The 19,313-nt window shown below is 41.6% G+C and overlaps 1 protein-coding gene across 1 annotated transcript in view; it reads right to left on the bottom strand.

Moving 5' to 3' along the window:
• Window positions 1–15,957, bottom strand: part of LOC122054869 (U3 small nucleolar ribonucleoprotein protein MPP10-like) — a 118,012-nt gene extending 102,055 nt beyond the window's left edge. Inside the window, exon 1 of the mRNA XM_042616294.1 lies at window positions 15,766–15,957. Coding sequence (XP_042472228.1) covers window positions 15,766–15,957 — 192 coding nt within the window. The remainder of the gene's footprint in view (window positions 1–15,765) is intronic.
• Between the last annotated feature and the right edge of the window lie 3,356 nt (window positions 15,958–19,313).

Below are 19,313 nucleotides of genomic sequence, written 5' to 3'. Positions count from 1 at the left end.
CTCTATGTGTTTAGTCCTAGAGTGGTGAATTGGATTTTTTGTTAGATTAATTGAGCTTATATTATCAATTAATATTTTTGTATTTTTGTATTCTAATTGATAGTCTTTTAAGGTATGCATCATCCACAAAAGTTGAGAGGCACACTCTCCTAGGGCTATGTATTCAGCTTCAGTGGTGGATAGAGCAACACAATGTTGCTTTCTACTTGACCAACTTACTAGGCACTGACCTAGGATTTGGCAGCTACCACTTGTACGTTTTCTATCTAACTTGCACCCAGCATAGTCTGAGTCTGAATAGCCAAACAGGTCAAAGGTGCTAGTTCTAGGGTACCAAAGTCTTATATTGAGGGTGCCTTTTATATATCTAAGTATTCTTTTAACATATGTTAAATGTGATTCTTTTGCACAAGATTGGTATCTTGTGCACATACCAACTGCAAATATTATTTCTGGTCGACTTGCAGTTAGGTAGAGTAGGCTTCCTATTATACTTCTATAGTACTTTGGGTCTACTGATTTTCCTTATGGATCCGAGTCAATGTTGATGTTAGTGGCCATTGGGGTATTTATGATTTTAGAATGTTCCATGCCAAATTTCTTAATTAGTTCTTTAACATATTTAGTTTGGTAAATGTAGATTTCATCTTTTGTTTGTTTAATTTGTAAACCTAAAATGAAATTTAGTTCTCCAACCATACTCATTTCAAACTCATTTTCCATTAATTTAATGTATTCTTTTAGAAATTTAGAGTTAGTTGAGCCGAAAATTATATCATCAACATAGATTTGGGCTATGAAGATGTCTTTTTCTATAGTTTTTACAAATAGGGTCGGATCTATGTGACCTTGATTAAAACCTTTGGATGTTAAGTAATTGGATAACCGTTCATACCATGCTCTAGGAGCTTGTTTAAGTCCATATAAGGCATTTTTCAATTTAAATACATGATTAGGGTAGTCTAAGTCCTCAAATCCTGGGGGTTGGTTTACATAGACTTCTTCTTTAATGAACCCATTTAGGAACGCAGATTTTACATCCATTTGGTACAATTTAAACCCTTTATGTGCTGCATAGGCTAGCAACATCCTAATGGATTCGAGTCTAGCTACTGGTACATAGGTTTCGTCATAATCTAAACCTTCAACCTGACTGAATCCTTTGGCTACTAGTTTGGCCTTGTTTCTAACTATTTCACCCTGATCATCCAATTTGTTCGTAAATACTCATTTGGTGTCAATTATGGACTTATCTATGGGTTTAGGTACAAGTTCCCAGACTTGGTTTCTTTCGAATTGTGCTAGCTCTTCCTGCATAGCAATGATCCAGTCTGGGTCGGGTAGGACTTCTTCTATAGTCTTAGGCTCAATCTTTGAAATAAGGGCAATCTGACTCAGGTTCCTATATGAGGATCTAGTTCTGACTCCTAGGTTTGGATCACCCAAAATTTGGTCAGGTGGGTGAGAGGTACTTGCTCTAGTTGGTCTTATATTTGGGTCAGAAATTGGTTCCTCTGGTTTATTAGTGTTGGGATGAATTTCATCGTCTTCAATAATTCTTGGATTAATGTCAACATTTTCATTTAGGTTAGGTAGATTATTTTCTTCATCAAATATTATATTAGTTGTTTCTTCAACTTTTAGGGTATTTTGGTTATAGACTCTATAGGCCCTACTGGTTGTGGAGTACCCTAAAAAGATTCCTGGGTTTGATTTGGGTGTAAATTTTCCTAAGTAATCTTTAGTATTTAAAATATGAACTTTACATCCAAAAACTTTTAGGTAGTTTAGGTTGGGAATTTTATTATAATGCATTTCATAAGGAGTTTTATTGTGATATTTGTTAATTAGAATTCTATTTTGAATATAATTTTCTGTATTTATGGCTTCGGCCCAAAATTGATGACTTAAGTTATATTCATTTAGCATGGTTCTAGAGGCTTCTTGTAGGGTTCTATTTTTACGTTCCACTAGATCGTTTTGTTGGGGGGTTCTAGGACATGAATATTCATGTTGGTATCCATTAATTTTACAGAATTGGGTAAACCTATGATTTTCAAATCCCCCCCCCCCCCCATGATCACTTCTTATTCTTTTAATTTTAGTATCTTTTTCATTTTCTTTTAATTTGCAAAAATTACTAAATTCTTCAAAAGTTTCGTCTTTAGTTTTTAGAAATTTTACCCAGGTGAACCTAGAGTAGTCATCAATTATTACTAAGCAATACTAGTTCTTGCTTAGTAACTTGGCTCCATGTGAATCAAATAGGTCAAGGTGAAGGAGCTCAAGTAAAGAGTTAGTTCTTTCTAGATTAGTTGATTTGTGGGTTGACTTGGTCTGTTTTCCTTGTTGACAAGCATTACAGATTGAGTTTTCAATAAATTTTAATTTGGGCAAATCTTTAACTAGACCATTTTGACTCATTTTTGAAATGAGTCAAGTGTGAGTGTGACCCAATCTTCTGTGCCACAACTCAGTTTCCTCTTCTTGTGTTAGAAAACACTTTAATGAGGAAGTGGGTAGATCAATTGAGTACATATTATTTTTCCTAAGCCCCTTAAGTGTGATTTCAGGGTTTTCAATATTTTTAACTAAACAGCTAGATCTGTCAAAGGTAACTAAATATCCACTATCACATAATTGGCTTATACTTAGAAGATTAAAATTGAAGTTTTCAACTAATAGAACTTTTCAAATAATAAAATCGGAACTAAGTTCGATGTTACCTCTTCCGATTACCTTAAGTTTGCCGTCGTTGCCGAATGCAACCGACCCTAAATTCTTTAGTTTGAGCTTTGTGTGCCCCCAGGGCGTAGCGCAGACGGTGGGCGCATGGTATTTCTGGTGTAATGGTCAGGGATCGATTCTCAGGAACTGACGACCTGGGGTTTACCCCGCCATGCGCCTATGGCCTGTGTACCTGCATGAACCTCCCTCCATATCCGTGGGGCCGGCACTAGGGGGGCCGCTAAGGTAGCGGATCTACCTTTTTTTAGTTTGAGCTTTGTGAACTTTAGTGAGGAAGTGGGTAGATCAATTGAGTACATATTATTTTTCCTAAGCCCCTTAAGTGTGATTTCAGGGTTTTCAATATTTTTAACTAAACAGCTAGATTTGTCAAAGGTAACTAAATATCCACTATCACATAATTGGCTTATACTTAGAAGATTAAAATTGAAGTTTTCAACTAATAGAACTTTTCGAATAATAAAATCGGAACTAAGTTCGATGTTACCTCTTCCGATTACCTTAAGTTTGCCGTCGTTGCCGAATGTAACCGACCCTAAATTCTTTAGTTTGAGCTTTGTGAACTTTAGTTTATCTCCAGTCATATGTCTGGAGCATCCACTATCTAACATCCACTGATCCAATTCTTTATGTTCCTACACATAAATTGTTTGAATTGGACTCTATTTGATGAAAAGAAAGTGAAGTGATTAAGTCTGAGTTTGTATTTGTTGAAACAAAGATCTAACTTTATGTTCCTTTTGAAAAGTACTTTTAATTAATTTTGAAAGTTAATTTTAGGTAATTTTGAAAAGGTTTTTTTAAAAATAATTTTGAAAAGATTTTAAAATAATTTTGAAATTAATTTTGAAAATATTTTTTAAATATTTTTTAAATAATTTTGAAGAAGTTTTAAAAGATTTTTAAAATGATTTTTAAGATAATTTTAAAAGATTTTGAAAAGATTTTTAAATAGTTTTGAAATTGATTTTGAAAATAATTTTTTAAATAATTTTGAATTAATTTGAAGAAATAATATTAATTACGAATTTAATTTCAATTTCAAATTTGATTCTCTTTTCAATTTCTTAATCCTTAGTCATCTCACCCGATCTAAATTTTCAATCAGGTAATCCTACAATTTTTGTTAGATGATTTGTGGTTCAATTTTAGGGTTTGGTTTAACTTTGTGTTAGATTTAGGTTTAGCTTTGGGTTCAACAAGTAAGCGTTCTTTGGATAAACTTCTGGGCTATGGTGAGTCACAATGACATCATTAAAGTTACCATACCTTCGAGGTTTTCCAAATAGTCCTATCCATTGAACTTAATACAAAACCTTGGTCTAACTAGTTAGGATCCATAAAGGGTAGCTTCGGTCAGTTCCATTTAGCCAAATGCACCAGGTCGAAGTCATATCTTCCTAGACATGCGATGTCTAAGTTTCCCCAACGTACTATCATCCAATATTTCACTAGTATCGTGGGTCAAGTTAAACCTAACTCCTTTTAATCTAACCTTAATTACCCTGCCGGGTAGTCTACTTCTTGTTTACCCATTTGGGGTAGATTAAGTTCGGTTACCCTGTCGGGTAGTTTAGTTGGGGTGCCAGCTATTCTGGATCCTCCTTCTATTTTTTTTTTGATTTAAGTTGAATTTGAATTAATTTCGAATTGAATATCGAATTGAATTTCGAATTTTTTAATTAATTGAATTTCGAATGTTTAATTTAATTTTGAATTTTTAATGAATTTTTAATTTAATTTCAAAATTTTTAATTTAATTTTTGTATTTTTAATTTAATTTCAAAATTTTAATTTAATTTTTTGAATATTTAATGAATTTTTAATTTTTAATTTAATTTTGAATTTTTAATGAATTTGTAATTTTTAATTTAATTTTTAAATTTTTAATTTCAATCTAATTTCAAATTTTTTATTTTATTTTTGAATTTTTTATTTTTTTTAATTATGTTCGTTTTATTAGTATCGTTTTTCTTTTTGCTCCCCCTGGATCATAGCCTCGATATGGTCTGTCGAGGTAGTGTATTTGATCCTTCAGGATCCAATATTGAACAAGTCCAACTTGATTAATCAATATGGACTTGGGAACCCATGCTTGGACTGTTTTTCTATTTGTTCTTTCTATAAGAGATAAGTAAAATTATATTTCCTTTTTGGTTTAAATCCTAGACCAGTTTTATTGTAAACTACTCTTTGTGTCCCAAGAATTAGGTCAAGATTCTTGTAATCTAAAGAAAATCGTTCTAGTGTTTTCTCCAGATTCTTGACTTGAGTTTTCAGGCTGGAATTCTCTTCCTCAAGTTTTTGGGCTTGAGTTGAGTTTCCAGTCTGAACTGGTTCAGTCAAAGATTCGGAGTTAGTCACTTCTTTAAGGACAACTACTTCCTTTAGAAGTGACTTAATTTTAAGATTCGATTTAGCTAACTTTCGCAATAAATAATTAACTAGATTATTAAGTCTAGAAATACTCACAACGAGGTTTGGCCCTTCGGAAACGGATACGGATCCGTGGTTTCGCTCGGGCTCGGCCTCCGACTCGCTCTCGGTCTCGGACACGTCGATCTAGTCCCGGGCCATCAGTGCGAGGAGACTCGTCTGATCGAGTTCGTCGTCGGTATCTTCTTCTGAGGATTCATCCCACGTCGCCTTCAGGGGCTTCTTCCTTCTTTGCTTCTTTGCTTCCTTTTGGTTGGGGCAGTTGGCCTTGATATGCCCCTTCTGGTTGCACCCGTAGCAAATAACCTCGAACTTACCCTTCGAACTCGGTTGAGCCTCCTTGGATTGTACTACCTTCTTTAGATCTCTCTTGTTGATGCCCTTCTTCTTCTTGTAGAGCTTCTTTACGAGGTTCACGAGCTCGGTTGTTAATTCATCGTCTTTTTCGTCTGAGTCGGGTTCTTCTTCCGACTCCGGTTCAGTTCTTCATCGTGATCTCGGTTCACATGTTTGACTGGTACTTGCAACCAAAGCAACCCCCTTCTCTGTTGGCTATGCATTAGTCCGCTCTTGAAGTTCGAATTCCGAAAACAATTCGTCTAATTTAATACAGGATAGATCCTTAGAGACTTTATATGCATCTACCATTGATGCCCACAATGTACTCCTTGGAAACGAGTTAAGAGCGTACCTTATGATATCCCTATTTTCTACCTACGTTGAGGGAGTTGAGGATGTCTTGAATTCTTGCGTGCAGTGAACTCGCTGTAACGACCCGCCTCCTACTGACTAGGCTACGAGGCCGATCGCTACAGTTATGCTGTGCTAAATTACTATTGCGAAAAATCTGGATTTATTAAAATTTTACTAAACTGATTACTGTAAACTGAACTTAATATTCTAGGTGTACCTAGGAGTTGTACACATGCTAGGGAAGATAATCTATGCCTCTCGGATGGCCTGCTAGCTGTAATCAGGCATTTCAATCGATCCAGAGATCGATTGGCCTGTCGGATTGATCCCGTGATCGATCCAGCTTGTTACTAGGACGGAAAAACTCTCTGGATCGGTCGGGAGACCGATCCATATGCTCCCTCGCCTCTGTATGCGGCTGGATCGGTCTACCGACCGATCCAGGAGCACACTGATCGGTCGGCTGACCGATCAGTGAGCGTCTGTGCTCTCTGTTCGCACAATGAATCGGTCGGCTGACCGATCCATAACAGAGGCCAACTCTCTGTCAGCTGACCGATCCAGCGGCACAACCCACTCTCTGATCGGTCTGTAGACCGATCAGAGTTCTGATTTCATCCTGAAACTCTGATTTCAGCCTGAAACTCTGATTTCAGCCTAAAACTCTGATTTCAGCACTTGGGCGTGCCAAAATCTCACATATGACTTATACACTACATGAGAAACACTCTAATGACATAAAACTAGTACTCTAAACTTAACATGATACATAATTCACTGATTCATAACATTACACAACTAAACGTGCATGAAAGTAAAAACACTGAAGAGTTCTACGGTTTAAACTTGCTAAATCCTCTAAGAATCTTTTATTCCAATTCCTGCCACACACACCATCTCTGCATTGGCCTCCAGCTTCCTCTGCTAGTCCATTTTTCCCTTACCTTTATCTGCAGTATAAGGAAAATAGAATCTGTAAGCTTAAAGCTTAGTAAGAAACCAACTACCTCACTAAAACATGCAACGATGCAAACATGCTTTTAAAGAATGCTATTTGAAAACATGTACTGGCATGGCATACTATGGTTGCAAGCATAAACCGAAATAACTGAACATGCATACTGAACATGGCATGGCAACTAATCATATGAATCAATAAAGATAACTGAACTGAACATATAATAAGCTAAACTGTAGCTAAACTGATACTAAATTCCAACTCAACTAACATAACTAATTTGAGTTTTGAAAACTAACTCATAATAAGTGAAAATACATAATCATGCTGTTTGGGCCCGTCAACTGTACTTACTGTGCGCGCATCCCTAACTAGACCTGTGTTTGTAAGTCCCGAATTTAGTAGGGTTAACTAGGTTATCTAAACCTAGGGACGGCTGTGGGAGTCCAACCCAATGGATATCTGATCCAGTACAGTGCCACTGAAAATAAAATACTGAATATAGCTAACTGTTTTAACTTGCTGTTTCTAGGCTATCTGAACCTAGAGCTAGGTTGTCTAAACCTAGAGGTGACTGTGGGAGCCCACCCATTGGACAGTGGTCCCATATAAGCTAAAATAAACTGATTTACTGATTTAAATGCTTCTAATGCATTTGACTGAGCTATTAAAATGCCTAATTTGCATTTTAACTTAACTAGCTATTTTATCGAACACCTAGTGTGCCCCAACTCTCCCCTCTACTAGGGAGACCATTTCTAGGCACCCGACAACGTCTAGGAACCCCCACTGGAGAGGGAATACGTGTCCGGCCCATCTAGAAGTACTCACTAAATCCCTAAATCTGCGAGGGGGGTCAAATTCACCCTATGCGTCGATAAAAAACTGCATATAGCTAAACTAGTGCGTATAAAACCAAACGGAGCTACTTATACTGCAGGTGAGGGGTTTCTTACCTCGTATATGAAGTTCTTACGATTCTAATCGCTGAAATTCCGGTGGAGGTGACCCCTTCGACAAACTTCTCGCGTTTATGCGTTCCTCTCGCGAAGGAGTGCGTCCTCGTGCCAGAGTTGTCGCCGGAAAGGTGTCCTTGGGGCCTTAGGGAGAGAACCCTAGGTCTCCTTGTGGTTTGTTTGAGCGCCGAGAGGAAGAGGGAGGAGAGGGGTGGCGTGAGGTCTCGGTGGAGAAGGTTTTTGCCGAACCAAAGAATAAACCCAAACCAACTTATGTTTTCCTATTTATATTAAGTGGGTATTTTGGCCCAACTCAATTATAAATATATTCAATTCTTCTTTCTCTCAACACGGCCCTACTGGGTTCACCGGTTACTAAGGCTAACTAAAGGTTTAGCGGACCCGAGAGGTCCTGGGTTCGATTCCCGCCTAAACCATTTTACTTTTCTATTCATTTTTGCTACTTCCGATACTCTAAAAATTCCCGAAAAATATCTAATAATTCCAAAAAAATCATAGAATATTCCTAAAATAGTTTTGAGAATTTTTGGGTGTTACAATCCCCTATACCTTATAAAAAGTTCATCCTCGAACTTAGAATAATTCTGGGTACTTCTGTCTCATGCTGGCTTCTGTCTCCCAAGTTGCCTCTTCTGCTGTGTGACTGTGCCAAATGACTTTGACTAATGGTACTTCCTTTTTCCGCAATTTCTTAACTGCTCGGTCTATTATCTGAATAGGCCGACTTTCATAGCTGAGGTCTTCGCGGATCTGTACCGACTGGGGCTCAATCACCTGGGTGGCATCTGGGGTATGCTTCTTCAGCATAGAGACATGAAATACGTTGTGGACAGCTGACATTTCCTTGGGTAGCTCTAGCTCATATGCTACCTTGCCCACTCTTCTGCTGATAAGGTATGGTCCCACATATCTGGGTCTAAGTTTGCCCTTCTTCCCAAAATGCATCACTCCCTTCATGAGAGCTACTCTGAGGAACACTGTATCCCCGACTGAAAACTCTAAGGGTCTGCGCCGTGTATCAGCATAGCTTTTCTGGCGGCTCTGAGCTGTCTCTATCCTCTGGCGGATCTGCTGTATAGCTGCTGTGGTATCTGCTACTAGATCTGTCTGAAGTTCTAGTTCTTTCTGTTCACCACTCTCATACCAGCAGATTGGAGATCTACACCTCCGCCCATAGAGAGCCTCGTAAGGTGCCATGCCGATAGTGGCCTGATAGCTGTTGTTGTATGCAAATTCTGCTAAGCTCAGATATTTGCACCAACTTCCCTTGAAGTCTAGGGCACACGCTCGGAGCATATCTTCGAGTACCTGATTTACTCGCTCCGTCTGACCATCTGTCTGAGGATGGAATGCTGTGCTGAACTTTAACTTAGTGCCCAATGCTGACTGTACACACTCCCAGAAGTGTGATGTGAATCTGCTGTCTCTGTCTGAAATGATGGTTCGTGGGACACCATGTAGTCTGACGATCTCCTGGAGATACAACTGAGCTAGCTTCTCCCTGGAGTAGGATATCTTGATAGCTAAGAAGTGGGCTGATTTAGTCAACCTGTCAACTATTACCCAGATGGCGTCAAAACAATTCATGGTTCTGGGCAGTCCCACTATGAAATCCATAGAGATATCCTCCCACTTCCATTCTGGAATCTGTATAGGCTGCAGAATCCTCCTGGTCGTTGATGTTCTACCTTGACCCTCTGACAGGTGAGGCAGATGCTAACATATCTGGCCATGTCTCGCTTCATCCCGGGCCACCAAAAATGGTTCTTCAGGTCTTGATACATTTTGATGGAACCTGGATGCATCGCATAGGGAGTCTTGTGAGCCTCATCTAAAATCTGTCTCCGTAGCTCCTCCTGATCTGGAACACAGAGTCTGTCACCAAAATACAATACCCCACTATCGGACACTCTGAATTCTCTACTTTCTGATTCTGCTAGCCCTTGCTTGATTTTCTGAATTTCAGGGTCCTGCTCCTGAGCTGACTGAATATCACCAAGCAAGGTAGACTCTAAGGTCATAGTAGAGAGCTGTCCAACGATGAGTTCAAGACTGAAATCTACGATCTCCTTCTGTAGGGGCGGTGACATGGCTGTAAGAGATAATAAGGTAGCACTGGATTTTCTGCTAAGTGCGTCGGCTACCTTATTGGCTTTCCCTGGATGGTAGAAGATGTCTATATCGTAGTCTTTGACCAGCTCAAGCCATCTGCGCTGTCGCATGTTCAGATCCTTCTGAGTGAAGAAGTACCTCAGACTCTGATGATCTGTATACACTCTGCACTGAGCTCCATATAAGTAATGTCTCCAAATTTTGAGAGCGAACACTACTGCTGCAAGCTCAAGGTCATGAGTAGGGTAATTCTTCTCATAATCCTTGAGTTATCTGGAGGCATAGGCGATCACCTTGCCTTTTTGCATCAGTACTGCTCCTAGTCCCAACTTAGAGGCATCACTATAGATGTCAAAGCTGTTGGTGTTGTCTGGTAGAGCCAAAATGGGAGCACTGGGCAATCTCCTTTTTAGCTCGCTGAAGCTGTTCTCACAGTCCTCTGTCCACTAAAATTTCCTGTTCTTTCTGGTAAGAGCTGTCAGTGGGGAGGCTATCCTGGAGAAGTCCTTTACAAACTTTCTGTAATATCCTGCTAATCCCAGAAAGCTCCTGATTTCGTTGGCGTTCTTAGGTCTCTTCCAGTTACTTACTGCTTCTATCTTGCTGGGATCTACCATAATACCATCCTTTGAGATGATGTGACCTAGGAAGGACACCTGATCTAGCCAAAATTCACATTTCGTGAACTTGGCGTATAGCTGGTTCTGCTGAAGGGTCTGCAATACTAGTTTCAGGTGCTCTGAGTGTTCTTCCTGAGTTCCTGAGTAGATAAGGATGTCATTGATAAACACAATAACAAACTTATCTAAATACTCCCTGAATACTCTGTTCATGAGATCCATGAATGTAGCTGGAGCATTGGTCATGCCAAAGGGCATGACTACGAACTCGTAGTGTCCGTATCTGGTTCTGAATGTTGTCTTGGGTATATCCCCTTCTTTAACCTTCACCTGATGATAACCTGATCTGAGATCTATCTTAGAGAACACTGCTGCTCCCTTCAGCTGGTTGAACAGGTCATCGATTCTGGGAAGGGGATACCTGTTCTTGATAGTGACTTGGTTCAGTGATCTGTAGTCTATGCACAGTCGCATGCTTCCATCCTTTTTCTTCACGAACAATACAGGCGCTCCCCATGGTGAGTGACTCGGGCATATGAAACCCTTGTTAAGCAGCTCCTGTAGTTGCTCCTGAAGTTCCTTCAGTTCTGCTGGAGCCATGCGATAAGGCGCTTTGGAGATAGGATTTGTACCGGGAATGAGCTCTATCTCAAAGTCAATCTCCCAGTCTGGTGCTAAGCCTGGTAACTCTTCAGGGAAGACTGTTGGGTAGTCACATACGACTCGAACCTCTGCTAGCTGTTGGTTCTTGTCCTGGCTGGCGTTGACTACGTGTGCTAGGAATCATGTACATCCTGAATCCAGTAGCTTCTGTGCTTTCATAGCTGAGAGAAACTTCTTGGCCTTTCTCTTTGGTTCCCCGCTGTATTCAAATTGCACTGCCGCTTCAGGTTGGAAGATGACTTTCTGTTTACGGCACTCTATGGTAGCACCGTATCTGATCAGAAAGTCCATTCCAAAGATAACATCATAGTCGGTCATCTCTAGCACTATCAGATCACAAAAGAGCTCTCTGTCTGCTATAATGACCGGCACTGCTCTGAGCCAGTGCGTGGATGCCATGATCTCTCCTGAAGGTAGTGCCGTCAAAAACTGACCACTGAGTACCTCTGAGGGTATTTCTAATTTTTTGGAGAACATCCTGGCTATATATGAATGGGTTGCCCCAGTATCAAATAGAACAGTAGCACTATACTGAAAAATGCTAATCTGACCAACTGCCGAGGCATTGGCTACGTCCTCTCCGATGAGTGAGTAGATCCTCGCATTCGCCATAGCTGGAGGGGCTTCTAATCTGCCCTGGCTGATAAGTGGACCTTCTACAACTGAGCTGGCTGACCTGCATACTGAATCTGCTGTGGCTGAGGAAGACCGGTCTTGTTCGGGCACTGCTTGGCCATGTGCCCTTCTTGTCCACATTCAAAGCATCCTCGTGTGCCCTTGCGACAAACCCCTGGGTGGAATTTCCCACAAGTAGCACACTTTAGATAACTGGGTCGCTTGCTAGATGGTCCTCCTTTTGGGTCACTCCCTGATTTGCGCTTGCTGTTGGAGTTCCCTTTCCAGTTAGAGCTGTGGCCTTGCTGTTTTTGAGTGTGAGAGTTTCCTTGGCCTTTGGACTCTGAGGAGACTTGCTTCTGCTGCTTTATGCTGTTCTGGTAATGCTCTGTGGTCAAGGCACTGCTCACTAACTCCTCTGTGGTTTGTGGCCTATGTATGCCACCAGCCACATTCACTGCTATCTCTGGCCTCAGCATCTTGAGCATCAACCGGATTCGTTCCTTCTCTGTGCTGACTAGCTCTGGGCATAGACGAGCCAACCTGTTGAATTTCTTCACGGCTTCCTCAACTGAAAGGTTGCCCTGACGAAACTCAGTGAACTCGTCGTAGTGGCGGTTTGTAACCCGTATGTGAAAGAACTCCTCGAAGAATTCTTTCTCGAAGTCAGCCCATGACATCTGGTTCACTGGGCGCTTCATTCTGATTCTTTCCCACCACATGCGTGCGTCTCCTGTCAGGCAGAAGGAGGCACACTTCACCTTCTCGTGTTCTGGCCAGTCCAGAAGCTCCATCGTGCTCTCCAGTGTTTTGAACCAGGCTTGTGCATCCCATGGTTCACTAGTGCCTGAGAAGTTCTCTGGCTTGACCCGCTGCCACTGGATCAGATAGGCTTCCTTTCTTGGCTCAGCTGCTGGGGCTGCTGGTGCTGGTGTTGGTGCTGTAGGTTGAGCTGGTGGAACTTCTAAGACTACCAGAGTCGTCAGATTCGATTTCGGGGTGACTGTGGGGGTACTCTGCTGATTAGCCTTTAAGGTGGCTATTTCCTGTCGCTGTTCAGCTAGCTGCTGCTGTAACTGAGCCACTAATGCTGTAAGGTCGGGAGGAGGCACTGAACTGCCTGCCTCTTGCTGGGGCTCAGTAGCTAGTGCCCTTCTAGCTGGGCGTCCTCGTGCCATTTCTAAAGACATGCAGGACATACATGACTAACACAAACATAATAGAGAAACTATTGTTATCATGTTAACTACTATCATAAACAAGCATGCTTTAGTTATCTATAACAGAAAAGCAATAAACATACAAAGTGAGAGGTATTCTTACTTGGAAGCTGCAGGTACAATGCTGATGTGTGTGTAGGAAGTATGGAACCTCGCTCTGATACCACTCTGTAACGACCCGCCTCCTACTGACAAGGCTGCGAGGCCGATCGCTACAGTTATGCTGTGCTAAATTACTATTGCGGAAAATCTGGATTTATTAAAATTTTACTAAACTAATTACTGTAAACTGAACTTAATATTCTAGGTGTACCTAGGAGTTGTACACATGCTAGGGAAGATAATCTATGCCTCTCGGATAGCCTGCTAGCTGTAATAAGACATTTCAATCGATCCAGAGATCGATTGGCCTGTCGGATCGATCCCGTGATCGATCCAGCTTGTTACTAGCACGGAAAAACTCTCTGGATCAGTCGGCAGACCGATCCATATGCTCCCTCGCCTCTGTATGCGGCTGGATCGGTCTACCGACCGATCCAGGAGCACACCGATCGGTCGGTAGACCGATCCAGTGGCTCACTGATCGGTCGGCTGACCGATCAGTGAGAGTCTGTGCTCTCTATTCGCACAATGGATCGGTCGGCTGACCGATCCATAATAGAGGCCAACTCTCTGTTCGCGCATGGATCGGTCAGCTGACCAATCCAGCGGCACAACCCACTCTCTGATCGGTCTGTAGACCGATCAGAGTTCTGATTTCAGCCTGAAACTCTGATTTCAGCACTTGGGCGTGCCAAAATCTCACATATGAGTTATACACTACATGAGAAACACTCTAATGACATAAAACTAGTACTCTAAACTTAACATGATACATAGTTCACTGATTCATAGCATTACACAACTAAACGTGCATGAAAGTAAAAACACTGAAGAGTTCTACGGTTTAAACTTGCTATGTCCTCTAAGAATCTTTTATTCCAGTTCCTGCCACACACAACATCTCTGCATTGGCCTCCAGCTTCCTCTGCTAGTCCATTTTTCCCTTACCTTTATCTGCAGTATAAGGAAAATAGAATCTGTAAGCTTAAAGCTTAGTAAGAAACCAACTACCTCACTAAAACATGCAACGATGCAAGCATGCTTTTAAAGAATGCTATTTGAAAACATGTACTGGCATGGCATACTATGGTTGCAAGCATAAACCGAAATAACTGAACATGCATACTGAACATGGCATGACAACTAATCATATGAATCAATAAAGATAACTGAACTGAACATATAATAAGCTAAACTGTAGCTAAACTGATACTGAATTCCAACTCAACTAACATAACTAATTTTAGCTTTGAAAACTAACTCATAATAAGTGAAAATACATAATCATGCTGTTTGGGCCCGGCAACTGTACTTACTGTGCGCGCATCCCTAACTAGACCCGGGTTTGCAAGTCCCGAATTTAGTAGGGTTAACTAGGTTATCTAAACCTAGGGACGACTGTGGGAGTCCAACCCAATGGATATCTGATCCAGTACAGTGCCACTGAAAATAAAATACTGAATATAGCTAACTGTTTTAACTTGCTGTTTCTAGGCTATCTGAACCTAGAGCTAGGTTGTCTGAACCTAGAGGAGACTGTGGGAGCCCACCCATTAGACCGTGGTCTCATATAAGCTAAAATAAACTGATTTAATGATTTAAATGCTTCTAATGCATTTGACTGAGCTATTAAAATGCCTAATTTGCATTTTAACCTAACTAGCTATTTTATCGAACACCTAGTGTGCCCCAACTCTCCCCTCTATTAGGGAGACCACTTCTAGGCACCCGACAACGTCTAGGAACCCCTACTGGAGAGGGAATACGTGTCCGACCCATCTAGAAGTACTCACTAAATCACTAAATCTGCGAGGAGGGTCAAATTCACCCTATGCGTCGATAAAAAACTGCATATAGCTAAACTAGTGCGTATAAAACCAAACAGAGCTACTTATACTGTAGGTGAGGGGTTTCTTACCTCGTATATGAAGTTTCTTACGATTCTAATCGCTGAAATTCCGGTGGAGGTGACCCCTTCGACAAACTTCTCGCGTTTATGCCTTCCTCTCGTGAAGGAGTGCGTCCTCGTGCCGGAGTTGTCGCCGGAAAGGTGTCCTTGGGGCCCTAGGGAGAGAGCCCTAGGTCTCCTTGTGGTTTGTTTGGGCGCCGAGAGGAAGAGGGAGGAGAGGGGCGGCGTGAGGTCTCGGTGGAGAAGGTTTTTGCCGAACCAAAGAATAAACCCAAACCAACTTATGTTTTCCTATTTATATTAAGTAGGTATTTTGGCCCAACTCAATTATAAATATATTCGATTCTCCTTTCTCTCAGCACGGCCCTGCTGGGTTCACTGGTTACTAAGGCTAACTATAGGTTTAGCGGACCCGAGAGGTCCCGGGTTCGATTCCCGCCTAAACCATTTTACTTTTCTATTCATTTTTGATACTTCCGATACTCTAAAAATTCCCAAAAAATATCTAATAATTCTAGAAAAATCATAGAATATTCCTAAAATATTTTTGAGAATTTTCGGGCGTTACACTCGCTGTCTCACCTTCCTGCATCTTTAGATTATACAATTTATTAAGCAACAGATCTCTCTTGCTTACCTTAGTATCGGAGGTGCCCTCGTGGTGTTTGATCAGCTTCACCCAGATCTCCTTTGCTTATGTCAATGGGCCAACTCGATTGAGCTCCTCCTTGGTCAGTCCGCACTGGAGGGTGCATGTCGCTTTGGCATAAGCTTCCACCTTCTTGATTATGGTTGGTTCCCATTTTTCGTAGGGTGTCGACTTGCCGTCTTCGTCGGATGGGAGTTGTAGTCCGATCTTGATTATCATCCATGTATCGAATTGCGTCTTCAGGAAGGTTTCCATTCGCCCCTTCCAATATCCGAAGTCTTCTCCGGAGAAAAGTGGGGGGGGGGGGGGGGGGGGGGGGAACGGTGTTGAACCCTTCTTGTTGAGTCATTTGTAATATGCAACAACAAAAAGTAAAGAATGTTCCAAGACTAGGTCTTGGATTAGTAGTGCGGGAATATTTAAAAAAAACGGACTCGAGTGGTGTTGCACCAACTTCAAGCAAAACCGATTCGATTAAAACAATTAGAATGTTGCTATTAAGCTAATTCTAATTTGACTCCGAAAAATCTGAAAACACCAAGTAAAATTATTTTGAATGGTGGTTGCACCGATTCAAAATGACCCCGCTCTGATACCAATTGTTGGATCGAGAAGCGCTAGAGGGGGGTGAATAGTGCTCATGGCTTTCACTCGGTTCAGAATCGTAAATTGTTCGATTAAACAATTGAGTAACGCAGCGGAATAAAACAGAAAAGAAACACAAACACGAGGGTATTTACTTAGTTCGGAGTCGAACCCGACTCCTACTCGAAGGCCCGCGATCCTTGATCACTTACCGTGGGCAACAACTAATAGCTCGAAAAGAATTACAAGTGAAGTACAATAATCAATAACAAATGATTAAATTATACCGACGACAAATAAGAATAACTGAAGATTCGGAGCTCCGGGTCGTCGGGGGGTCATCACAGCACTTCGGGATCGTGTCGTTAGCAGCTAGTCACAGAAGGATTGCTTGGAATGAGTTGTTGAGAGCTGCTGGTCAAGACCCTCTTATAAAGGGTGTTCAAGGTGCCTTGAAAGCCATCCAAGGCGTCTCCATGCTGGTCGAGTCACACGCTGAGATAAGGGATGAACTAGTCGAACCTTATCGGGTTTAAGGCACCTTCTTTGCTCTCCAAGGCGCCTTCATCCACCAATCCAAGGCGCCTTGAGCTTCCTTCAAGGCGCCTCCAAGCCTACTTTGCAGCCAGCTCATCTTTTGCACCCGAGGCACCTCGGACACTGTTTATCCGAGGCTTAACCTTGTTCTTTCGTACCTACAAGTCATGTTAGATCCAAAACACAAACATATCCTGCAAAACAAAAGTTAGCATATATAATATCATAAATATGAAGTTTGACATTCATTGGACTGTCCGGGTCTGACTTCGGATTTCCGATCGGAAAACCTAGGTCGACCCGACGCCTACTGTTCCCTCTACGGGGAACGCGCCATCACATACTCCACTCCGGAGATTTACCTGTTGCCAGTGCGATCCTCCAGATCGACTGGACTTTTGCTCGGTGCTCAATGCTTCCGGACTTTCTGCTGGACTTCCGCTTCCCGGCTGGTCCAGTCTTTCACCAGGTTCGCGACACCAGGACTTTCCACCTAGGGTTATCCCCCCTAGGATTTTTGCTTGAAGCACTCGACCCACCAAGACTTTCCGCATAGGGTTACCACCCCCTATGACCTAGGGTTACCACCCCTTAGGGTTTTCACCTTGCCTAAATACAGTTAAGGCTTTTGCCTAAGTACACTTAGGACTTTCCTGTAATCTCATTCGAACCGTTAGATCACCACACATCTTAACTTTGAATCCTTTGTCATTATCAAAACTTAGGTTTGATAGTCGGATGCTTCCCGCACCAACATTAACATATCAGCGGTAAATGCATAAAGTAAAACTGTACCATGGAAAATGGATCTGTCGGCCTGCTATGCATCTTCTCTAGTAACCGCGTGAATTCGTCCAATCTCTGGCGAGGGTGGAGGTGGTAGCACTGCCAAAGATTGTTGCTACTGTGCCTGAGCCTACCACTGAGGCGGTGCCGAATATTGTGCTAGAGATGGACAGGAGGTATAAGTCTGATACTGAACCGGTGGCTGGGGCTGCGACAGGTACTGAACCAGTGGCTGAGGCTATGATTGGTACTTAACCAATTGCTGATGTTGCAACTGGTAATGGACCAGTGGTTAGGGTTGCAGCTGATACTGCACTAGCGGCTGAGGTTGCAACTGATACTGCCCCTGCGTTAGATATTGAGGTCCCGAGACTGGACTCTGTGATATCGTAAAAGCACTGGAGTGCTCCTGTCTGTGCATACCATATGCAGCTACTACAGGGGGGCTTGCCCTTTGCTAGCGATGAGAAGATTGGTCCTTCTGCCCCCCTCGCTGAGTCCTTGTCTGACTAAACTGACCTCCCTGAACAAAAACCCCGAAGGCCACATGCTGAGCCTTCAGCGAACAATCTCGGCTCATGTACCCAGGCAATTTGAAAAAGTAGCAAACTGACTGCCTGAAGGTGGAAGCTAATGTTATGTGATCTCTGGACCCACATCGAGCACAGTGCATGTCACTGGTGGGCTATTTTCGGTTCTGCTGAGAAGACCAGGAACGTCTTGATAAAGTCCGCCCTAACTTCTGAGGCCGGCCAGATGCCCCAGAAGTACCCTGACCCACCTGATTATGACCACTCTACTGCGGTCCGATAGCCTATGGTTGCTGGGTCTGTCCTGAAGCCCAATCTGTATGCTTCCTTTTCTTTTCTGGATACGCTCTCTACTGAGTCAACTCAATCATAAGGGCTCTGTCCAATGCCTCTAAGTAAGATGAATTACCACAATCAGCAATCTTTACTTGCAGATGTCCATCCAGTCTCTAGACAAACTGAAGTATATGTGATATGCCCTCATCAACTAACTCTAGATAAAATCTAGCTAACCGATTAAAATCAAAATTATATTCTGTCACTGTGCAGTTGTTGTTGGGATGTATACTATAAGCCTAGCTTTTATATGAACATCTATTTTGAAATATTTTGAAATAAGAATCACTTTGGTCAAATGTTTGCATTTAATATTTATATATATATCAATGCAGTTGTCCATTTAATTTATATTGTAGATAACATGGTGTGTGGTGCCACACAAAAGATCATGTTATCGGTTCCTTATAAATTATAAATAGTAGCACACAACCAAGATGGATTGGGACAAACCATTGGAACGTTTGTAGTGTAATTTGGTATTAGTCTGTCTTGACTATAAATTTACACTAGTACACTTTGTGTGTATTAAGCAGGATCGTTTGAGGTTATTCAATTTATACTGACTATATAAAAGAACAGAACCTCTGTTATTATGGATGTGTGTCCTCTTAATCCCTATATAATAACAAGCATGTATACTTAATATTTATTTCTTTAACTTATCAATATATGAGATTTATTCGTTAAAACAATAGGCTCGATGAGTTGGGAGATAATATTATTTATATGGTGTGATGCTGATTATAGAAGGAAATTGTGTCTTAATTATTTAGGTTGATGATGTCCCCTTGAGGAGCTCATAAGGATTATCATGTAAACCCTACAGGTGGACTT

This window comes from Zingiber officinale, chromosome 3B, assembly GCF_018446385.1.
Source record: "Zingiber officinale cultivar Zhangliang chromosome 3B, Zo_v1.1, whole genome shotgun sequence".
Classification (NCBI taxonomy): Eukaryota; Viridiplantae; Streptophyta; class Magnoliopsida; order Zingiberales; family Zingiberaceae; genus Zingiber; species Zingiber officinale.
The sequence above is the reverse complement of the archived record's forward strand: the minus strand, read 5'-3'. Positions and strand labels throughout refer to the sequence as shown.